Raw genomic sequence first — 18574 nt, forward strand, 5'->3', positions numbered from 1 at the left:
TACGAGGCGCTGACCGCCGTTCTCCCAGCCAGCAGCGCGGCGGTTCCGCGCCGCTCCCGGCGGGAAGCACAGCAACGCGCGGCACTCCCAGCGCGCGGCAACAAAAGCCCCCACACAGCCACTCCCGGGGCCACGCGCGGGGATTCGAAGGCGGCAGAGGAGCTCAGTGCCGCCCAATCAAAATGGCGCGGCACCGAGACCCGCCCTTCTGTACAGGGCAGAGCAACTTCCCGCACCGCTGCCATTTGCCCGCGCGGAGCACGCTGGGATTTGTAGTCCGTTACGGGGGCGGGGCCACGGCGCAGAGCGCGCGCTGCTTGAAAGCCCTGAGGCGGCGGCCGCGCGCTACGGCTGAGCGCGGCTCGGGGCAGCGGAGCGGGGCAGCGCTTGGCCTCTCTTCTCCCCAACTCCCCTCAGCGAAGTAGCGGCGCGCGGTGTTGTGGCCGTTGGGGACCGTTGTCCCACTCTCTTCTTGCCCCTTCCCAGGCAGCGGTGGTGTGGGCCGAGGTAGGGGCGGCGGCGGCGGCGGCGGGGTGGCCGCCTCGGCCTTGTCGTCCTTAAGCGGGCGCTCGAAAGCTCCCTGTCGACTTGAAGGGCTGGGTGGGGGGTTGCGGGCGGGCTCGATGGCAGCCCTTTCCGAACGCGGGGCTGAGCTGAGGGTGTGTTAATGCCGCGCGTTTTTCCTCCCGTAGCCGCGCTATGGGCATTCAGGGGCTGCTGCAGTTCATCAAGGAGGCCGCGGAGCCCGGCCACGTGAAGAAGTACCGCGGGCAGGCGGTGGCGGTGGACGCGTACTGCTGGCTGCACAAAGGCTCCTATGGCTGCGCAGAGAAGCTGGCCAGGGGAGAGCCGACGGACCAGTAAGTCACGGGAACATCTCAGTCCCGGCCCTTCCACGGGCTGAGGTCTCGTTGGTCTGGGTGTTCTTGAGTTAAAAGCGAAGTTAAAGCAGTTTCAGCTCGGTTCTGACAGACGCATGCCTCCCTCTTTGAGCAATTTCTGGCACTGATTTTTTCACTTATTTTTTTCGCTTGGCTTGTTACAATTTTAGTAACAGTAGCTCATTGCCTGCAACGTGGATTCTTCCCTCAGTAGCCTCATTTCTAAGAAAGGACACAAAAACCGTGGCTGTGCTGCAAGTCCTGCTTTGCAGCGTAGGTCAGGTTGGCACGAATTCTTGTCCTTTGTCCTATCCCTAGAAAGTCGAGTTGAGCTCTTGTTTTAGATTGTCATATAAAATATTTTTCCTCCTTTCTCTTTAGAAATAAAAATACTAGCCAGTCTGGGCTAAGCTTCATTCACGGGATTTTGATTAAGTGTTTGGCTGGAGACAAAAGAGCACTGATTACAAATTGATTCAAAACTTTAATTCCTGCTTCTGATGGGGAGAACTGCAGAGTTTCATTCAGCTTTGCTGCTTGTCTTTGAAAATAGTTGAAATCCTCTGGAATTCTGAGAAATTATGTATTTTTAAGTGAATTAAAAAGAAGGTAGGGAAACATGACCCATCAGTGGGAGCTTTAGGGTGATTGAACTTCTGAACTGTATCTATTTTATGAGGGGGGGAAAAAATCTATCTTTGTGGACATATGGTCATAAATTAGATGGGCTCTTTAACAATAGTGTAGAGATCCCCTCCACGCTTTAAAACGCGTCTGAATAATTTTACAGAATATTGAATAACTTGCTGTTAAATGTTAGTTGTGTGCCGCTGATGAGATGAGCCTGTTGTACAGATCCCCAGAACTAACAGGTGAGGAAACGAGAGGTCTGAGGAAGTATGCAAGGTCTGGAATACCTGCAAATATTTTTACTGAAGGTTGGTCTGTGCAAGCAGTGGAGGATTGCCTCCCGGTCTGTGCTCTACTTCTAGTGCAGTTTGGGTAACTGTCCCATCTTTGAATGTTTTCAGTAGCATGCCTGTATGCTTAGGGTGGGAGGATATATTTACGTGTCTGTCTGTTAGCACATACTCATCAATTGAGAATTGGATAGTTATGTGGCTAGAGGCTTTATACCCCATTGCTCTATAAAAATGCACTCAATGAAACTTTTTAAAGGCTTCAGGGAAAGCTAATGTAGAGCATTTGCAATCTATTGTAGCAGAGTCAGTTGAATGCTGCTTGAATTTTTAGTGCATTTTGTGCAAAAATAGAGCTTGGTAGGCTCAGACCTAAGCTGGGAGATGAAGCATTTATTTATTAAAAAAGGGCATTCATGTGTTCTTAATCTTTCTGTGATACAGGAAAGATGTAAGGCCTGTTAAGATCCCTGATCAATGAAATGTTTTTGTTTTTTCCCCTTCTTGTTGCTGACACAGTTATGTAGCTTTCTGCATGAAACTTGTTGATATGCTCCTCTCGTTTGGAATTAAACCGATTTTGGTATTTGATGGATGCACCCTACCTTCTAAAAAGGAAGTGGAGAAGGCCCGAAGAGAGTAAGTATTGATTTGCCAGCACAGCAGTATGTTTAACACCACAGTCCATTTTCAGATTTGGAAAAATTTCAAACTTGTTAGGCAGTGATCTTTGGTCATCTTTTCCTGTGACTTAGTTTAATTTCACTGAATTTACATTTAAAATTGTACAAACATCTTCTTAGAGATTTCATTCCAAAAATAGAAATGTGCTTAATAAATGAAAGTACTTTTAGAGAGGAAGGAAGTAAACTATTGAGCACTATATCCTGTAATGTGTTAAAGCCTTTCAGTTCACTCCAGCTGATTGATCTCTGTGGACAAAAATATTCTTACATAATATAACTTTATTTAAAATTAATACCACCTTCCTTATCATTCTCTTCAAATAAACAGCTAGAACTACTTCAGCTTTGGATTCGAGTCCTATATAACTGTACATCTTGCTGAAGCTCTGAGAATTTCTTATTAAATGTTGCTGTTTATCAGTTATCATAGAGCGTATATTTTCTTGAGTATGGTGCAAACCATTTTTAATATTTGAAATGAAGTAAATAATGCCTTCTCTTCTGTAAATCAGTGAGCATCAGATGCTCCAGAAATCCATTACACTTATTTTACTGCATCCTGATTATGAATTCAACTCTTCTCTTTCACTGCTGGTTTCAGTTGGAGTTGTTGCTTTTTTCTCACTGTGTATTTCACTATGCCAATCTGGATGTCTTTTGTTGATGTGGTGGCTTGCAGTTATTCTGATATTTGGAATTTTACACGGTAGAATGGATTTGGGGCACATTTAACTGCAACACAGCTTGCCTGCTTTTCTCTATCTCCTGGTCCTTTGTAATGCTTGTTCTTTTAAGTGGGGGGGGGGGGGGGGGGACCCAACAGTGAGGTCAATGGATATTTTTCTTTCAGGAAGCGACAAGCCAATCTTCTGAAAGGAAAGCAGTTGTTTCGGGAAGGGAAATTTTCAGAAGCAAGGGACTGTTTTGCTCGCAGTGTAAATGTTACGCATGCTATGGCTCACGAAGTCATTAAAGTAAGTTGTCAGAGCTGCTGAGATGAACAGTATCAAACGAAAAAATCAATGCAGTAAGTCTGTAAGCATGCTTTACTGTGCTTTGGTACAACTACAGTGCTACCTTGTCTACGTAGGAAAGAAAAATATTCCCTGTACTTCCTCTTCTTAATCTACAGCATACACTGGATCATGTTAGACATGGGTAACTTCTCTTCAGATTTATTGTGCCCAATTGTTTAAATAATAGTGATTTGTCAGCTTAAATACAGCACTTTTAAAATCCATGAACTGACTTAAGTAGCATCTTGAATTTTCAAAATTACTTAGGTACCCACCTCAGCTAAGTTCCTGGAATAAATTCTTGCTTCTTAAAAACCTTTCCAGGTTCCCTTGCATTCTTCCACTGCTATCATAGGAAAAATTGCTTTGTTTTCTTTGAAGCGAGTGTACTGTGCAGGAGTGTGAAGCATGCAGCTGTGATCAGCGTGTACACTGTTATATGCCAGCACAGGAGAGGCTGTTTTGTCAACCATCCTTACAATTCCTTGAAACTTGGGTTTTAAATGTGAAAGATAGGACTCTTCAAGATAGGGGAGGGTGGGGAAAAATAAAGGAGCAGGTAGGGGATATAGGCAAATAAATAAAATGGTTACTAAATACTGGTATGTTTCCTGTTTGTGTACAGGCTGCACGAGCCCGAGGAGTTGATTGTATTGTTGCTCCCTATGAAGCTGATGCTCAGTTGGCTTACCTTAATAAGACTGGCGTTGTTCAGGCCATCATTACAGAAGATTCTGATCTTTTAGCGTTTGGATGTAAAAAGGTATAGAAGAAAATGCTAATAGCCCTTACTTCTCAGTGCTATCTTAAAAGCAGAGTTGAAAGTTGCTAAATGCGTTTGACTTAGTTTGTTACAATAATTTGTGGAAATTGAAAGCACTCGCCTCTATTATTTCTGCTAAGTGCAATAAGCTAGCATATGTACAAATAGAACAAGGAGCCTATATTGGTGAACATTATTTTTTCCACTGCATTTCCAGGTGTTTTTGAAAATTGACAAATTTGGAAATGGATTGGAGATAGATCAAGCTCGGCTAGGAAACTGCAAGCACCTCGGAAATATATTCACTGAAGAGAAGTTCCGTTATATGTGTATTCTGTCTGGTTGTGACTACCTCTCATCAATCCATGGCATTGGGTTAGCTAAAGCATGCAAGTTACTAAAATTAGCTAACAATCCAGATATTATAAAGGTAATATTGATTGTAGCTTTGTGTTGGCTATTTGGGAGCTTATGTCTCTGTATATAAAGCACTGAATTGAAAATGTGAGTGGTTCTTAGCTTTCTCTGTTCTGAGGAGAATGGTCAAAAATATTTTGACCTGTCCTTTAGATATTTATTGGTTGGACAAGAAGACTTCATGAAGTGTTGGCTTGTGCTATAAACAGCTAGAATGGAGAAAACAACGCACAAGGCTATTTTTCTTGCTTTATCTCTCCTGTTTAAGCTGATCTATGTAACAAAATGTGTTCTACATTTAATGACAAACAAAAATACCTTATAATTGAAATGGAAATACTTTTTATTACTTGAATTTTTTGAAAAAATTGTTTCTTCTCTTCACATTATATTTCTATTACTTGCTGAAATAGAAATTCTGATTACTCTAAGCCCTTCAGTCTTTTATTAATACTTCTGAAGGCAAACATGGAATTCTGTTATTTGTTCAAAAGCAACAGTTAATTTTTTCTTTTTGAACAGGTTATTAAGAAAATGGGGCACTACTTGAAGATGAATATAACTGTATCTGAAGAATACATACAGGGTTTCACACGAGCCAATAATACGTTCCTTTATCAGTTGGTTTTTGATCCCATCAAGAGAAAATTAGTTCCTCTGAATGATTATGCTGATGATATTGATCCAGAAACACTAATTTATGCAGGACGGTATCCTTTTGGTATTGAAACTGAGAAAATTCAATGTGAACAGTTGTGGTGTCTTGCATTGTTTTTTCACTGCACTTCTACTATTGGTTAAATCCTGCTTTTTTTGCAGCATTATAAATTATGGAGGCACAGGAAAGTTTGGTTTTTTTTAGCACAGTGGATAACTGAGTAATAAAAAATGACCTATCATTTAATAAAAAATGACCTATCATTTTATGTAGCTGCTATTTCCTTTTATAGATAATAACTCCTAAGTACAGGTTATTCTTCAACTGTTTGAGTTGTTCCATGGCTTAGTTTGTGCCTGTGTTCTGTGTTGTAATCTCTATCACTTTAATTCTTGCTATGAATTTATAATCTAAACATTCCCAGTTTTAACAGATACGTCTCCCTAAAAAATAAGTGCAATTTTGATACTTGTCATAAATTTCAGCATGGAAAATGAAGAGGACAAAGGGAGGACTGTTTAAGTAGTTGCTAGCTTTGTATGTTCTTCAGGCTAGCTACTATCTGTCATTTCCAGATGCCAGAAAGGAGAAAGATGATGATGGAGAAAGATGATGATTTTCTAGTGACTTGTATTTAATGATTGAATGATTACCTTTAGGCTTGCTTAGTTTGCCAAGCACTGCAGATACATTGACTTGTCACATCATATTGAACCATAACTATTAGTATCTATATATGGTTAATCACAAATTCAGAAATAGCTGTTCTAACTTCAATGCTACAGTTCATTTATTGCACTATTAAGATATATTTTCCTTTAATATGGTGGCTACAGACACTTTGGAGACAGTACTGGTTTTCAAATTGCCCTTGGGAACATTGATATTGATACGATGGAACAAATTGATAACTATAACCCTGATACTGCACAGGTAACACCTTTGTTCTAAAGCTATATACTGAGATAATAACACAGGTTTGAATGCTGATGGAAGAGTACAGCTGATTGCTATTCCTAACTGACTTGTCAGGGAAAGCTATTCTGCTAGTACAGAAACTGTATGTTCTTGGAATTGTATGAAGAAGTATGATACAAAGAGCAATCCAATGTAAAATCCTTTTAAATTCTGACTCTGAGTAGAATATTAATAATTCTTTGAAGTACAAGTGACATCTAGTCTACAAACTTCTGCAGCACACAAAAGTAATTACTGAAAACAAACCAGTAGTTACTGTTGTGGCTTTACAACTCATCTAGTTATTAAAGAGACCACCAGGTAATGCCAGATGCTGATGCATTCAGGCAGTTCTATAAATTCTAATCCAGGAAAAGGATCTTACATAAAGTAAACTGTGTTTATGGCACTTGAGAACTGAAATTTTGGTTTTTAACAGTCAAAACCAGTAAAGCCCTTTAGAGGATCTCATCTAAAAGATGCTGGAAAATGTAAATACAGAAGCATGGTTTTTAGAGCCATTGTTTTCTGACTGACTGTAGTTCTGATAATACATGCCTTCCAACTCCTTCTCTGGCTGTAGTCCTTTCTAGTTGCTGGTCTTCTGCATTGCTGTGCTTATTTTGGCAGTGGCACAATGGTCTGTGGTCACCTTCCTATCCTGGTGTTTTGTAACTCTTCACTTTACTTCAAATCCTTTGCATTTTCCAAAAAAGTAAGCAGGAAAACATTGTGACCTAGATGGCCCTTGAACACATTAAACACCTACTAAAATAGTGTAAAGAAAGAAATGATTTGGCTACACTTGGAATTATCCTGACTGTTTTCTTCCATCACGTGCTACTTGCTTCTGATCTAAAATTATAAAATAACTTACATAGGTAAATAGTTGTGCAACCAAGAGTGTGTATTTGCAGAGTTAAATCTTCTGTGTTACTGAGGGCTTGGTGTGCTTTCAGTTTCATGGGGTTTTTTTCCTTAATTTTTTAATGGGCATGTTAGTAAACATAAGTATGGATAGACATAGGAACAAATTATTTCCTGGTGAATAGGAAGTTGTTAATGGAAATCCTTAAGAGCCATGTGAGACATGAAGGGTTTTCTTTCCTTTCCTGACATGGCTGCATTCATTTAAGTCACAGCAGAGGCTTGAACTAAGTTACACTGGCTAAATGTTGGTATCAGGGTATCCAGAGAAGATGGCCCTGAATTAGGTGACCTGTAGCATACAAATCCTTAGTTCTCACTCTCTGTAAAAGTAGAACCTCACTTCTTTGAGCATCTGACTGTCTTTTTTTGACTGTTTTACTTCCACTCTTCTTCGGTAAGTCCTTAATCCTATTTACTGAAGTAACTAATTAAGATTTTTTTGGGAACTGACTTGGGGAGTATATTTTTTCTAAGTAAATTCAACTATGAGGAAAACATTTTCCAAAATCATTCTACTGAATATAGGTAATAATTAAGCCTTTAATTTTGAGAAGAGCAGTTAGCCACTTAAGCCATATTGGAATGAAGAAGTCATGGCAGCACAGATGAAAAAGAATTTGTTAGGGAAGCATAAGAAATATGGGAACAAAATGGAAACGTTTCTGCGGAATGGACATGTCAACAATGGGTGTGTGTCAAAATGCTCTTATGCTAAATGAGGAAATCTTATTTAGAAGGCAAATTTATGAGCCTGTTTCTCATTTCTAATTTTTCTATAGCCTACACAGCAAAGAAGCCATGGCTGGAATGACAAACGTGCTAATCATGTAAATAGCATTTGGAGCAAAGACTACAAGCTTGGCCCTAGTACAGATGATGTTCCTCTTACAACTCACTTACCAGAGAAATCAACAACAAAAGGCATTGAGAAGATAATCAGTATCAAAGGGTTAAATCTTCCAGGCAAAGAGCTCTTTGCAAAAAGACAAAGGAGTGGTATGTTTCTAGTTAAGTAACAACAGAAGATTGCATTAAAGATTTTACCATATTATAAAATACTGTCCATTTCAATTTTGAGATTCAATTCTTAAAAATGGAGAAAAGTGTGCTAGATATTTTGTGGTTTAACTTCTATCTTATTGTTGCATGTGAAGCAATGGAAATAGTCTATCAGAGAGCTGAGGTCTGGCCACTGTGCTTCACCTGATATGTTTTTCTCTGTATTTCTTCTTTTGCATCCTTATTTCTGTTCACGCTACCAGGATTTCATTTTCACCTTTGTTTCTCTTGACAGTCTTCCTACTCTTTAATTTATCAAAATTTTTAATTAGTTTACTAGACACATACCTTCTAGCTTTTAGTGAAGTTTGGTTTCATGGTGTTGAAACCATAATATGCGCTCCTCTTAGTCTCAACTGTTAGGTCCTCCTTTCATCTACCTTTCTAAAGTTTCTTTAAGCTTATGTAATGCAAAGTAACAGTAAAAGCAAGTTCTGAACCATAATGTCAAGAACACTTTTTAAGGCAGTAGGGATAAATAATGTTCATTTCTCTCATAACTGGTTAGTTCTAGAACAAGCTTCTTCAGTGATTCTTAAACTGTCTTTAGATTTAGAAGAACTCTCAGATGGAGATCTGTTGAATCAATATTCATTTTCGAAAGCGAAAAAATTCAAGGAGAGTGGTGAAGATGGTCAATCACAGAAGAGCATTTCTGCAATAGAAAACATTGATTCTTCAGGGAATTCTGTCATTAAAGAAAGCTCTAACTCTCTGCCCAGAGTTAGAAATAAATTTGCTTCCTTTCTGCAAAGGAAAAACAAACAGACAGATGCTGTGATTGTTCCAGGAACAAGAAGCAGGTACGCTTGCGTCACGTGTTCCAATGAATAGCAAGATAGCATTTGGTATCATGGCTACTGAAATAATGTGTATACTGAGAGGATACTTTAGGTTTTTTTATGCGACTGTATCAATGCACTTGTAGTTGTAGCTGAGATGGGCAACTTCTTGTGCTAAACATGCAATATGGGATGCATAGGTAGGTAAATGCCTGGTACTTTTTTTAACTGCAGAAATGAAGGCTGTGACACAACCCAATATAGTCCAGTCTCTACATATCAATTATCAAGGTGTTGGCCATGCTTCATTTTCATATGACAACTCATAAAAAAAAAAAAATGTAAACAAGAAAAAAAGAATATAGCTGCCTTAGCCAAATAAATAAGCAACACTTGTATACTGACTTATCTTTACTGAGGTTTTTGCTTATTTGTTTCAATAAAGGAGTACCAGCCAGTATAACCAGGTACAGCACTTCTTACCCAATTCCCTTCGGATCATGTTTCTTATTTCTCCAATGACAGTTTAAGAAAAAAGTCTTTGGGTTTCTCAGATTTTTAGTTTGTTGCATTTGACCACAGCTATTTAAACTGCTTTTTACGAATAAGTGTCACAGATCTGTCTCATTATGTTTTTAGGTTTTTTTTACCTTGAATAATTTGAAGATTTGTGTGTGAGAGAGGTATAATTTTATAAAACAATCTGAATATTGATATTTTTTTAACTCATACCTTCCCTAAGTTAGAGGTTCAGTTTAATTAAAAAGAGTTGTTAGTGATGGCAGGCTTTTCTCCAAATGAAAGCTCAGCTTGTGTCAAGTAGAAGGGAGGAAATTTGACTAGTACCCATCCTTAAGTGCTGCACCTATAGCACAAAAAGAGCTGGATAGATTTTAGATTTCTCAATAAGAGCTTAATTATCATTTAAATATCAATTAATATTTATCATAATATTTTTCTTTAGTTTTGTATAATTTTTAGTTCCTTTCAGAAGGAGGGCCTATCATTATTCTTAGTCGATGAATGACATGTTTACAGGTGCTTGTTTTTTCCATTGAAACAGTAAAATTATTTTGTGTTGTCTTTTAAATGCCTTCATGAGGGACTGGAGAAGTAAAACCATGGTGATTTGCCCATGGTCAAAACAATCTGTCTTTCAAATGCATTTCAAAAATCAAATTGATGGATAAGGTTTTGCAGATGAAATACTTGCGGTTACTTTTCTGTTGCTTTCAACTTCATTTTTCTTTTAATTTTTTAGATTTTTCTGCAATGATGCAAATATGTTTGGTTTTAAAGAAAAGGATGAGAGTGATATAATTCAAGATGTTGAGGAGGATTGCAAGCAACAGGAGGTAGAACATGTAGCTGAAGATGAATCTCCATTTTTAGAAACTGAAAAAACAAAGACTGTCTCATCAGTTCCTGGAGAAAGACCAAGAAGTTGCTTCCAGTGGCTTAGCATCCTTGGAAATCATTCAGGAAATCCTGGTCCATCTCATACTGTATTCTCACAGCAGTTTCACCAACAGAGAAGCAGCTGTATGGCATCTCAGGCAGATAACAGTAATGGGGTACAAGCAGAGACTGAAGCCATGTGTGGTGAATCAGATGAAGAATCCTCTCCCTTAATAGAACCACAGTGTTTCTCCCAGTCTCAAAAGTCTTTTGAGCCACCAGAATGCAGCTTGGAGTCTTCAAAAATACTACAGGTATCTAACAATAATTCTTACACAAAAGTAAGAAAACTAGATATTTCAACCTTTTCTTATGTTTTCTATCTCAAAGATAGAAATTAAGTTGTGAGTTTCTCCTTCTTTGATTTATACCCTGTGGATTATAGAACTTCTACTCGCAAAACTTTTTGGTGTTTGTTGCTGTTGTGTAGTATGAATTGATTTAGTAGCTTAAATCAAGTCTATTCTTCCCCTCCCCTCACCCTCCCCAGTCTTTTCATTGCTGTTACTGCAATGAGTTTCAACACTACAGTTGTAGGCTACCTTTTGTTCTCTGCTTTAAGTCCAATGAAGAAGTTCTCTGAGAGAACCTGTGTCTCAAGCTGGTGTTCTCCTTGAAAATATACTAAGGATTTCATGTAGTTTCTTAAAATTGCTGAAAATTTACTTTATAAAGTATAGGTAATTCAGTATAAAAACTTGATACACAGTGTAGAAAGGTGTTTTGAAAGCAAAATTATTTTTTTTCTTTGAAGGAATCTGACTCCAATTTAAGACTGCTTGATAACCAATGTACTCAGAGGTCTCCAGTATTTTCTGCTGTTCGAACTGACAGAAAGAATATGGTAGCAAAGATCAAGGTAAGGATTCCCTTAATTTTACTATTAGTTCTACTGAACTCTGAAAATGAGTTTTCACAGCCGAATAGTTTGTTCTAAGCCTTTCTATGCAACAACATGCCTGCTAGCAAGAGAAAATTGCTTTCTTACTCATCTTTATCAGAGCCGAGGTGAAATATATGCAGGCTCCCTATGACTAGCGTGGATGCAACTAGCTTAGTAAGAAGCCAGCTAACTCAAAAAACCCACTTTATTTTCCTCTGGAATGCTAAAAATGTAAGTTTTACGATGCAAATTGCAGTCATTTTAGGCAGTCACAAGATACAGTCTCATTTCATTGCTTGTGTGGATGAGTCCACTAGTTCAGCAGCTTCCTGCCCCTCTAAAAGAAAAAGTTTTTTAACTTAGAATCCTGAAAAAGTTTTAACTAAGCATGTTTCTTTACTTGTCAAGTAATGCCTACAACTAAAACGTTTGACTACTCAAGAATAGCCAGCTTCCCTTCACAGCCCACATTTTGGTTACTTTTCCTGTTGAGTGCCAGTAACTTGTCTTCTATGTGGTATCTTACATGTCTAAGAATGAACTTGCATTCCCTGTCTTCATGGCATTTTTAAGAGCTGTACCTGTCTACACAGCTTCTGGAACCATAACATCTGGAGGTACTTTAATTCCTTAGGCGTTGTCATTAAAACTGGCGAAAAGATTCAAAAGTCAAGGGAAGATGCTTTTGTTCTCTCATGTACACCCCTACTTGTTTCTTTCCCATCCACCATGAAAAGAAATATCAGAAGCTTCTTTGCAAAGCACAAGTACTGTGTGTGTTATATGATAGTGACATCTTGTGGTCATCCTCATAGTTTCTATGTTAAAGATTTAAATTCCAGCTTCATTCTGGAAGACCTGTTTATGAAAACTAGTGCTTGCTCATTAGAATAACACTTTGCCTGCTTCTCTTCAACAAAACTAAGCCATGAACTGAACTCATCTTGAGATCGGAGTTATGTGACTATTTCTAATAATGTTTAGTATGGTTTGCTTAAAGAATAAGTTCTTGCATTAAAGATATTTGGAGAATTAATGTATTAAATATTGGGGAATTCTTGGTGCGTGGGGATGCGGAGGTGTAGTATGAATGTCATTTGAGCATATCTTCAGGATGTTATGCTGCCCAAAGAGCACCAATTTCTGCTGGAAGTTCACAATGTTACTCGAAAGCAAGCTGCTAAGAGATTTTGTCCTCCTTATTTCCTTAGCTGTGCATTTGCTCTGCTACCTTTATGAGCTGGCAACAGAAAAAATCTGAGACAAGAAAACTGATCTGAAAAAAAAATTCAGCAGTAAAACCCAAGAGGTCGTATTCAGATTGGTTAGTTTGGCTCACTCACAAGCTCTTGTGAGTCCTCTCAGTGGAGGTGCAACTGGAACAAATTACTACTAGTGAAGCTATGAGGTGGAGATGAAGAATGCTGCTACCGGCTCAGTTTCTCCTTAGATTTGCCCACTGGAAGTGTAAGAGAAGGAAGATCTTTGTTTACCCTAGAATGTAATGAAATGAATAGTGAGTTCTGAGTATATCATAGAAGAATTTGATCACCAAAAAAAAAAATTCAGATTTTTTTTTTTTGAGTTGAATAACATAGCTGGTCTGTAGGGAAGCCTAATAATTTAGGGAGGCACCCTGGGGAAGGCATTGGCTTTTGTTGTGATTCCAGTCTAGGTTGTTGTATCAATAGCTGGTCGATTCTAATATCAAAGCTTATAGAAGCTTGTTACTAATCAATGCCTACATACAAGTTCTCGAGGACCTTGTCATTTCTATGAGGGCATCCCAGCTGTGTGGTTTTTCTGCTCATTATTTCCCCACAAGTTAATGTGAGCTCAATAAAGAAGCGAACATTGGCAAAATGAAAAGAAAGCAATCAACTCTCATTTTGTTTCTTAGTGTGTATTGGACATGCATCTTTGCCTAATTTTTAGTTAGCTAATTTAACTTGTAGCTGTGACATGCTTCGACATCATAAAAATAAATGATATATTTTGTAGAATGGCTGAGGTGATAAAAAGCATACAAATTACAAAGCAAAAGCTTTTAGGATTTATTTTTATTCATCTCAGTACTTTCCTTCCAAGTACAAACACTCAACACTTTTTTTTTCCCCAAATCCTATTTGGTATTCAAAAATATATACAGTTCATTCAGGTAGAAACAACGTCATTTTAATTAAAAGAAAACCATATATGATGTGTGTGCTGTGGGAGTGTGGGACGAAACTGTGTCACTTTAGGAAGAACTGATGCAGGTGATCTTTGAAGAAGACTTCATCTATTGTATATTTAAAAAAAAAAAAAGGGGTGATAAATAACAAATAACTTTCCTCTCATTCAAGTATTTGCATTATCTAACTGAAACACCTGAAGTAGGCAGAGGTGTGCTGTCTTCTATAAATGCTCTAAACTGATTATTTGTTTTATTGGATCAAAATACTTCCATCATCACATCCGGATGGGAAAACTATTGGCACTATATGCAGCCTACATGTCCTAAACTCTAATCTTATATAGCCAACTGTAAAATAAATAACATACAATTTTTACATCAACGGACAGTCACCATTTCCTCTGCAGCTACTGTATTGTATTTTAATTACTATATTTTGGTCCTCCTCATAATGGGCTGCAAGTGAATGATCACTTAGCAGCTAGTAGCTTTGGGAAGAAGGTATTCTACCTTTAAGTAGCAGGAAGGCTCAACTAATAAATCATTGTTCTGGTGCTTCAATAGGCTACTTCCACAAAAACTGGGGAAAACTAAGCATACATTTAAAAAAAAAAAAAAAAAAAAAAAAACAAGAATATACGTAGGCTATTTGTTAACATTTGTTTCATTAGGGAAGTTTTAACTTCTCACGCATTGGGTTGTTGTGCTATGATTATACATACATATGTAGCACAAATGGAAAGAGATAAAATAGATAACAATATTTTTAGCTTTTATTTTATGAAATGTGGTTATCTACATGCAGGCAAGAAAAACAAGTCTAGCTCATTAGTATTAAGTGTATTTCTGTTGTCAAAATAAAATTAGTAATCTTTGTGCATGAAGTTCTGTAAGGAGAGGGGAGGTGGAAATCATCATCTTGTGTCAGTATTTAAAGGAATGGGAGCAGCTATAGTCAGTTAGCCTGACATTGACCCTAGAAAACTGACAGATCATGGTTGGGGATGAGATGAAGTATAAATATCTCACCAACATGGCTGGGTACTGTATAATGTCAAAACCACTTTCACATGCTTTAAATATCAAGAAACACAATCAATGTTTGAACACTGGTGAGGGAATTAGAAACTGGATGTATGTTTTTAATAATAGGAATGTCTAGAATAATCTAACAAAGGAAGAATGTATCTTTCTTGGTGTCTTCAAACTTAGACTTGTTGCCTTTGAGATGTGTTCTGGCTGAACACAACTGCTTTGAGTTTCAGGTATGGAAGGTCCCACTAGAGGTACAATCCTTGGGTTAATTGCACTGATATCTTTTCTCTACTTGTATTTCATGACAAATTGAATTGTAGGTATCCTAGAGAGTGATACCAGATTGCAACTTCTCTGAAATGAGAAAGTTGACCTGGAAAGTTTTTCTTGTGTTCCCATTTGAATAGATGAGAAAACAAGAATTCAATAAACTTTTACAATTGCATTCCAAAGAAGCATAGTTTTACAGCTATTTAAGATGCAGAGATATACAGAAGCTGGTTCATCAGTTCTCACAGTTGCATTAGCTCCACATGAGATGAAGATTTTGGGGTTAGAGAAGCTGTCTAAATATGCTCTTGGGGAAATCATATTGCATTAACTTTACACAATGTAAAGCACTTTTTAATTAAACACTTAATAACAGATTATGCTGCTTGTAGGTTTTTATTTTAATCCTTAATACTCTGGTATTGAAAATGCTACAGGTTCCTGGTTTACGTAAATCCAGTTCTGTGGGGTCGCATATTGTGACAAAACTGAAGCCATTGATACCAGCTAAAGTAAGTGGATTAAGTAAGAAACTGTCTCCTGTGCAAAAGAGGAATCACTGCGATGCTGAAAATAAGTTGGGACTACAAGCCACCATTGGTGAACTCTGGAGAAACTTCCAGTTTAAAAGGTGAGATGCTTTAACCCTTTACTTAAAGCCTTTGTAAAGCTTTGAAAAAATCTTCAGGAAATAAGTGCTGAATTGTTGGGAGGAAACAAGGAGAACATCTTCAGATATATATTTCTACACACAGTTCTTCATTTCCTAGGCAGATTTACTTTTTTGTTGTTTAGTGTAGCCATGAGTTATAATTTGAAGTAAATATACTTTCTACTTCTAGTTACGTTTTTCATACTAACCAGAAAGAACTCTCAGCTAAAATCAATTTATTTGAAGTGGTGCACTTATTATAATGTAATTTATATGAAAGTTATTGCCACTTTACATCAAATACTAAAAGGCATTTCTTAGCTCAGATACAAAAGCAGCCTAGAAGTTGCCAAACTTGATTGAAAGCACACTGGTTTTATTTAACTTTGATTGCCTCTCACACTTTAAAGTGGCTGTTTGTCACATCTGTTTTCTTTTCAAAATGGTGGTGAAATGATGAAGGATTGCTAAAGAAAAGTCTCTGTTTGTGAGATACTTTACTGCTTTGGACACTAGAAAATGCTGTTTTCCCTTGTGTGGATGATTTATTTTCCTATTATAACAGAAATGGTAATATTAAATGTAGGTATTTTGTCTTACGCTGTTTCCATTTGGGATTGAGTTAAAACTCCTGATGGCAAAACTGTCCTAGTTTCAACTACCTCTTTCAACTTCAAGTAGTATTTTTTTTTTTTTTAAGTGAATTTCTTCATTCTCATTAACATGAAGCAGATTGTGAAGGGACTTCACCTGCACTGAGAAGATGAATACTTTAACTTTGGGGAAAAAACAATCTGATAAGTTCTGTAGATACAAACACAGAAAACATTAGTACTTCAGAGTTGTGTGTTGACCTGAACTGATATTTAAATTATTTCACTCTTATTGTGCAGATGTCTCTTATTTGTAAGAAAAAGAAGCTGAAATGCAATTGGTATGAAAAAGAGACTGAGCCTGTGTGTTAAGTCTGAATAACTATTCAGTAAGTTTGGGCCTGATGTAGGTTATAGTAAGTTGACAGCTGTTTTCTGTTCAAAAGCATATTACTTCTGGTACTAACGTTTTTAGAAATCGTATTTATTATCCTTTTGATGCTGATTAAGAGCTAGTTTCAAAGGGGTATTTGACAATGTTTATGTATGTACTGCTTGGCTTCCAATTGGGAATGTCTGACCAGGATTGTTAGAGAATCACGTGTTTTCATTTATCGGAATGCAGGCATAATAAGATAGTGAGCCTAATAGCACTGACACTGTGCTCCTTTACTGTGCCGGTGGTTTTAAGACTTAAGCCCTAACATTCACATATTTATCCACGTTTTTTCTGGTCTGTAACTTCTGGGGATATACCAGAAATATATATTTTGAATGTATTACCTAATTTTATGGAATTAAAATAGCTGTTTCTTAGTTTAAGGGATATTGTTTGTAAATTGTTTCTCAAAAAAGTTTTCCCTCCTAAGGGCTGGCTTGGATCTGAGTGCTCTGCTCACTGTTTTTTCAGATTTAAGTGATCTACTGAAATTGACTACAGGCAATTATATTGTCTGAGAGTAAACAGATCACACAGGGCTCTAATCTGTTCTGGCCTTAACATTCACAAAATATATATAATACTACAGTTGTCCAGAAGACCTGGAAGTTAAGGAAGCGCGTACAGCCCTGTGTAGAATGTGGTACGTACTATACTTCAGATGTAAAAATAATAGCTCTCATTCCATTTACAGGATAACTGAAATGGTTGAAATAGCTTTCAGTCAAACTGTTAGCCATAGTGAAATTGGACATAAAACTTACATCACTTTTGTTTTGGACTTGCTGGTGGATGAGAAGGTAGCTGGATGAAAGGTCTAGTTTTCAATTAAGCCATATGTTCTCACTGTGTAGCTATAAACACATAATGTCATAACTCTGGGTTTTGTTTTGTCTGTCTTTCTGCAGAGACTATGAAAAGCTCCCTTCTTGTAAAAAGTCAGACCCGCTGTCTCCAATCAAAGATAATATTCAGCTCACTCCAGAAACAGAAGAAGAAATCTTCAATCACCTTGAACGTACTCAAGTTCAGAGAGCTATATTCCAATGAACTGTATGCTGTGCAATAGAATGCATTTTTATCACTGTCAAAATTTCTTTGGGACCTCATCAGTATAGAAAAGATACTTTGAAAATTAGCTGTACGTTTTAGTCTGATTACTGATTTCTCATCTTGTTTTATAAAAAGAGAGTTGAAAGGTACAGTTTTATACTGACTGAAATAAAACCTTCAGATCTCCATTTTCTTGTTGAAAATTTAATACTGTTTTGTCCAAACCACTTTCAGCTGATCCTGAGTATTTTTTGTAGGTCATATAGACACGATGGAACTTCGTAAAACAGCTATGGCTTTACTTTTGCAGAAAACAGCTGAATATGTTTATGTCTTAGTTTTTAAGACCATTTAAAAATTTTCTTGCTGCTTCTTCCCTGTTGAGCCTAGTTGGTCTCCAGGGCAGGAATAAAACTGCTCTTGAGTATTCAGTCATCACTATACTCTGATGCTGATTCTTTCACTATACGGTAAGATCTTTTCTCTCAATGGTTAGCTTTCTGTACTTAATGTATGATGCAGCCACATTACTGGTAGGAATAATTTGGGAATTGCAGAAAGGAATATTATAAGTACAGGGATGAATGTTTATGTTCACAGGCATAGAACTATTGGCTAGCATGAATTACTGTGTTGCTGTGTGTTAATATTGACAATGAAATTTTGAAGGGAAAACGTAAACTAATTGGTTGTTCTCATCACTTATTTATCAGTGCGAGAAAAGTAAGGTTGCTTTGTACAGCTGCCCAGTGCCTTTCACTGAGAGCCATGGATTCCTGCATTAGTGGAACATCAGAAGAGGCACTACCACTGTCAAGGGCAGGTACTTTTAATAGGAGTATAGGACCTCTGACACAAAAGCAACGTGTGTGAATGGAATGGAGGTTTTAATTCTGTTAACTGCAAACATAGCCTTAGCTTATTTTGTGGCTTAACTATTGAAAAT

General features: G+C 37.5%; 1 protein-coding gene across 2 annotated transcripts; it reads left to right on the forward strand.

The window, feature by feature from the left end:
* Window positions 1–372: 372 nt before the first annotated feature.
* Window positions 373–18157, forward strand: EXO1 (exonuclease 1). Of its 2 annotated transcripts, XM_042887007.1 has the most exons (15): window positions 373–507; window positions 693–860; window positions 2321–2440; window positions 3338–3461; window positions 4129–4266; window positions 4484–4696; window positions 5206–5393; window positions 6178–6274; window positions 8008–8224; window positions 8838–9090; window positions 10331–10781; window positions 11282–11386; window positions 15329–15522; window positions 17270–17375; window positions 17484–17573. In XM_042887007.1, exons 2-15 carry the CDS (start codon window positions 700–702, stop codon window positions 17490–17492), a joined length of 2376 nt encoding a protein of 791 aa, XP_042742941.1. In that variant the 5' UTR covers window positions 373–507; window positions 693–699; the 3' UTR covers window positions 17493–17573. The 2 variants fall into 2 exon arrangements, with proteins under 2 accessions (XP_042742941.1, XP_042742936.1); XM_042887002.1 differs by lacking the exon at window positions 17270–17375 and having other exon boundaries at window positions 17484–18157.
* Window positions 18158–18574: the final 417 nt, after the last annotated feature.

Source organism: Lagopus leucura, unplaced genomic scaffold (genome assembly GCF_019238085.1).
Source record: "Lagopus leucura isolate 7727_CA_CO unplaced genomic scaffold, USGS_WTPT01 Super-Scaffold_73, whole genome shotgun sequence".
Lineage (NCBI taxonomy): Eukaryota > Metazoa > Chordata > Aves > Galliformes > Phasianidae > Lagopus > Lagopus leucura.

What these genes read in the sequence shown, in the direction of transcription:
- EXO1 (XM_042887002.1), top strand. Translation starts at nt 700, where the DNA reads ATGGGCATTCAGGGGCTGCTGCAGTTCATCAAGGAGGCCGCGGAGCCC. An exon ending in GTGGAGAAGGCCCGAAGAGA is followed by an intron (nt 2,441 to 3,337) that starts GTAAGTATTGAT and finishes TTTTTCTTTCAG; the next exon opens with GAAGCGACAAGCCAATCTTC. An exon ending in TGCAAAAAGACAAAGGAGTG is followed by an intron (nt 8,225 to 8,837) that starts GTATGTTTCTAG and finishes AACTGTCTTTAG; the next exon opens with ATTTAGAAGAACTCTCAGAT.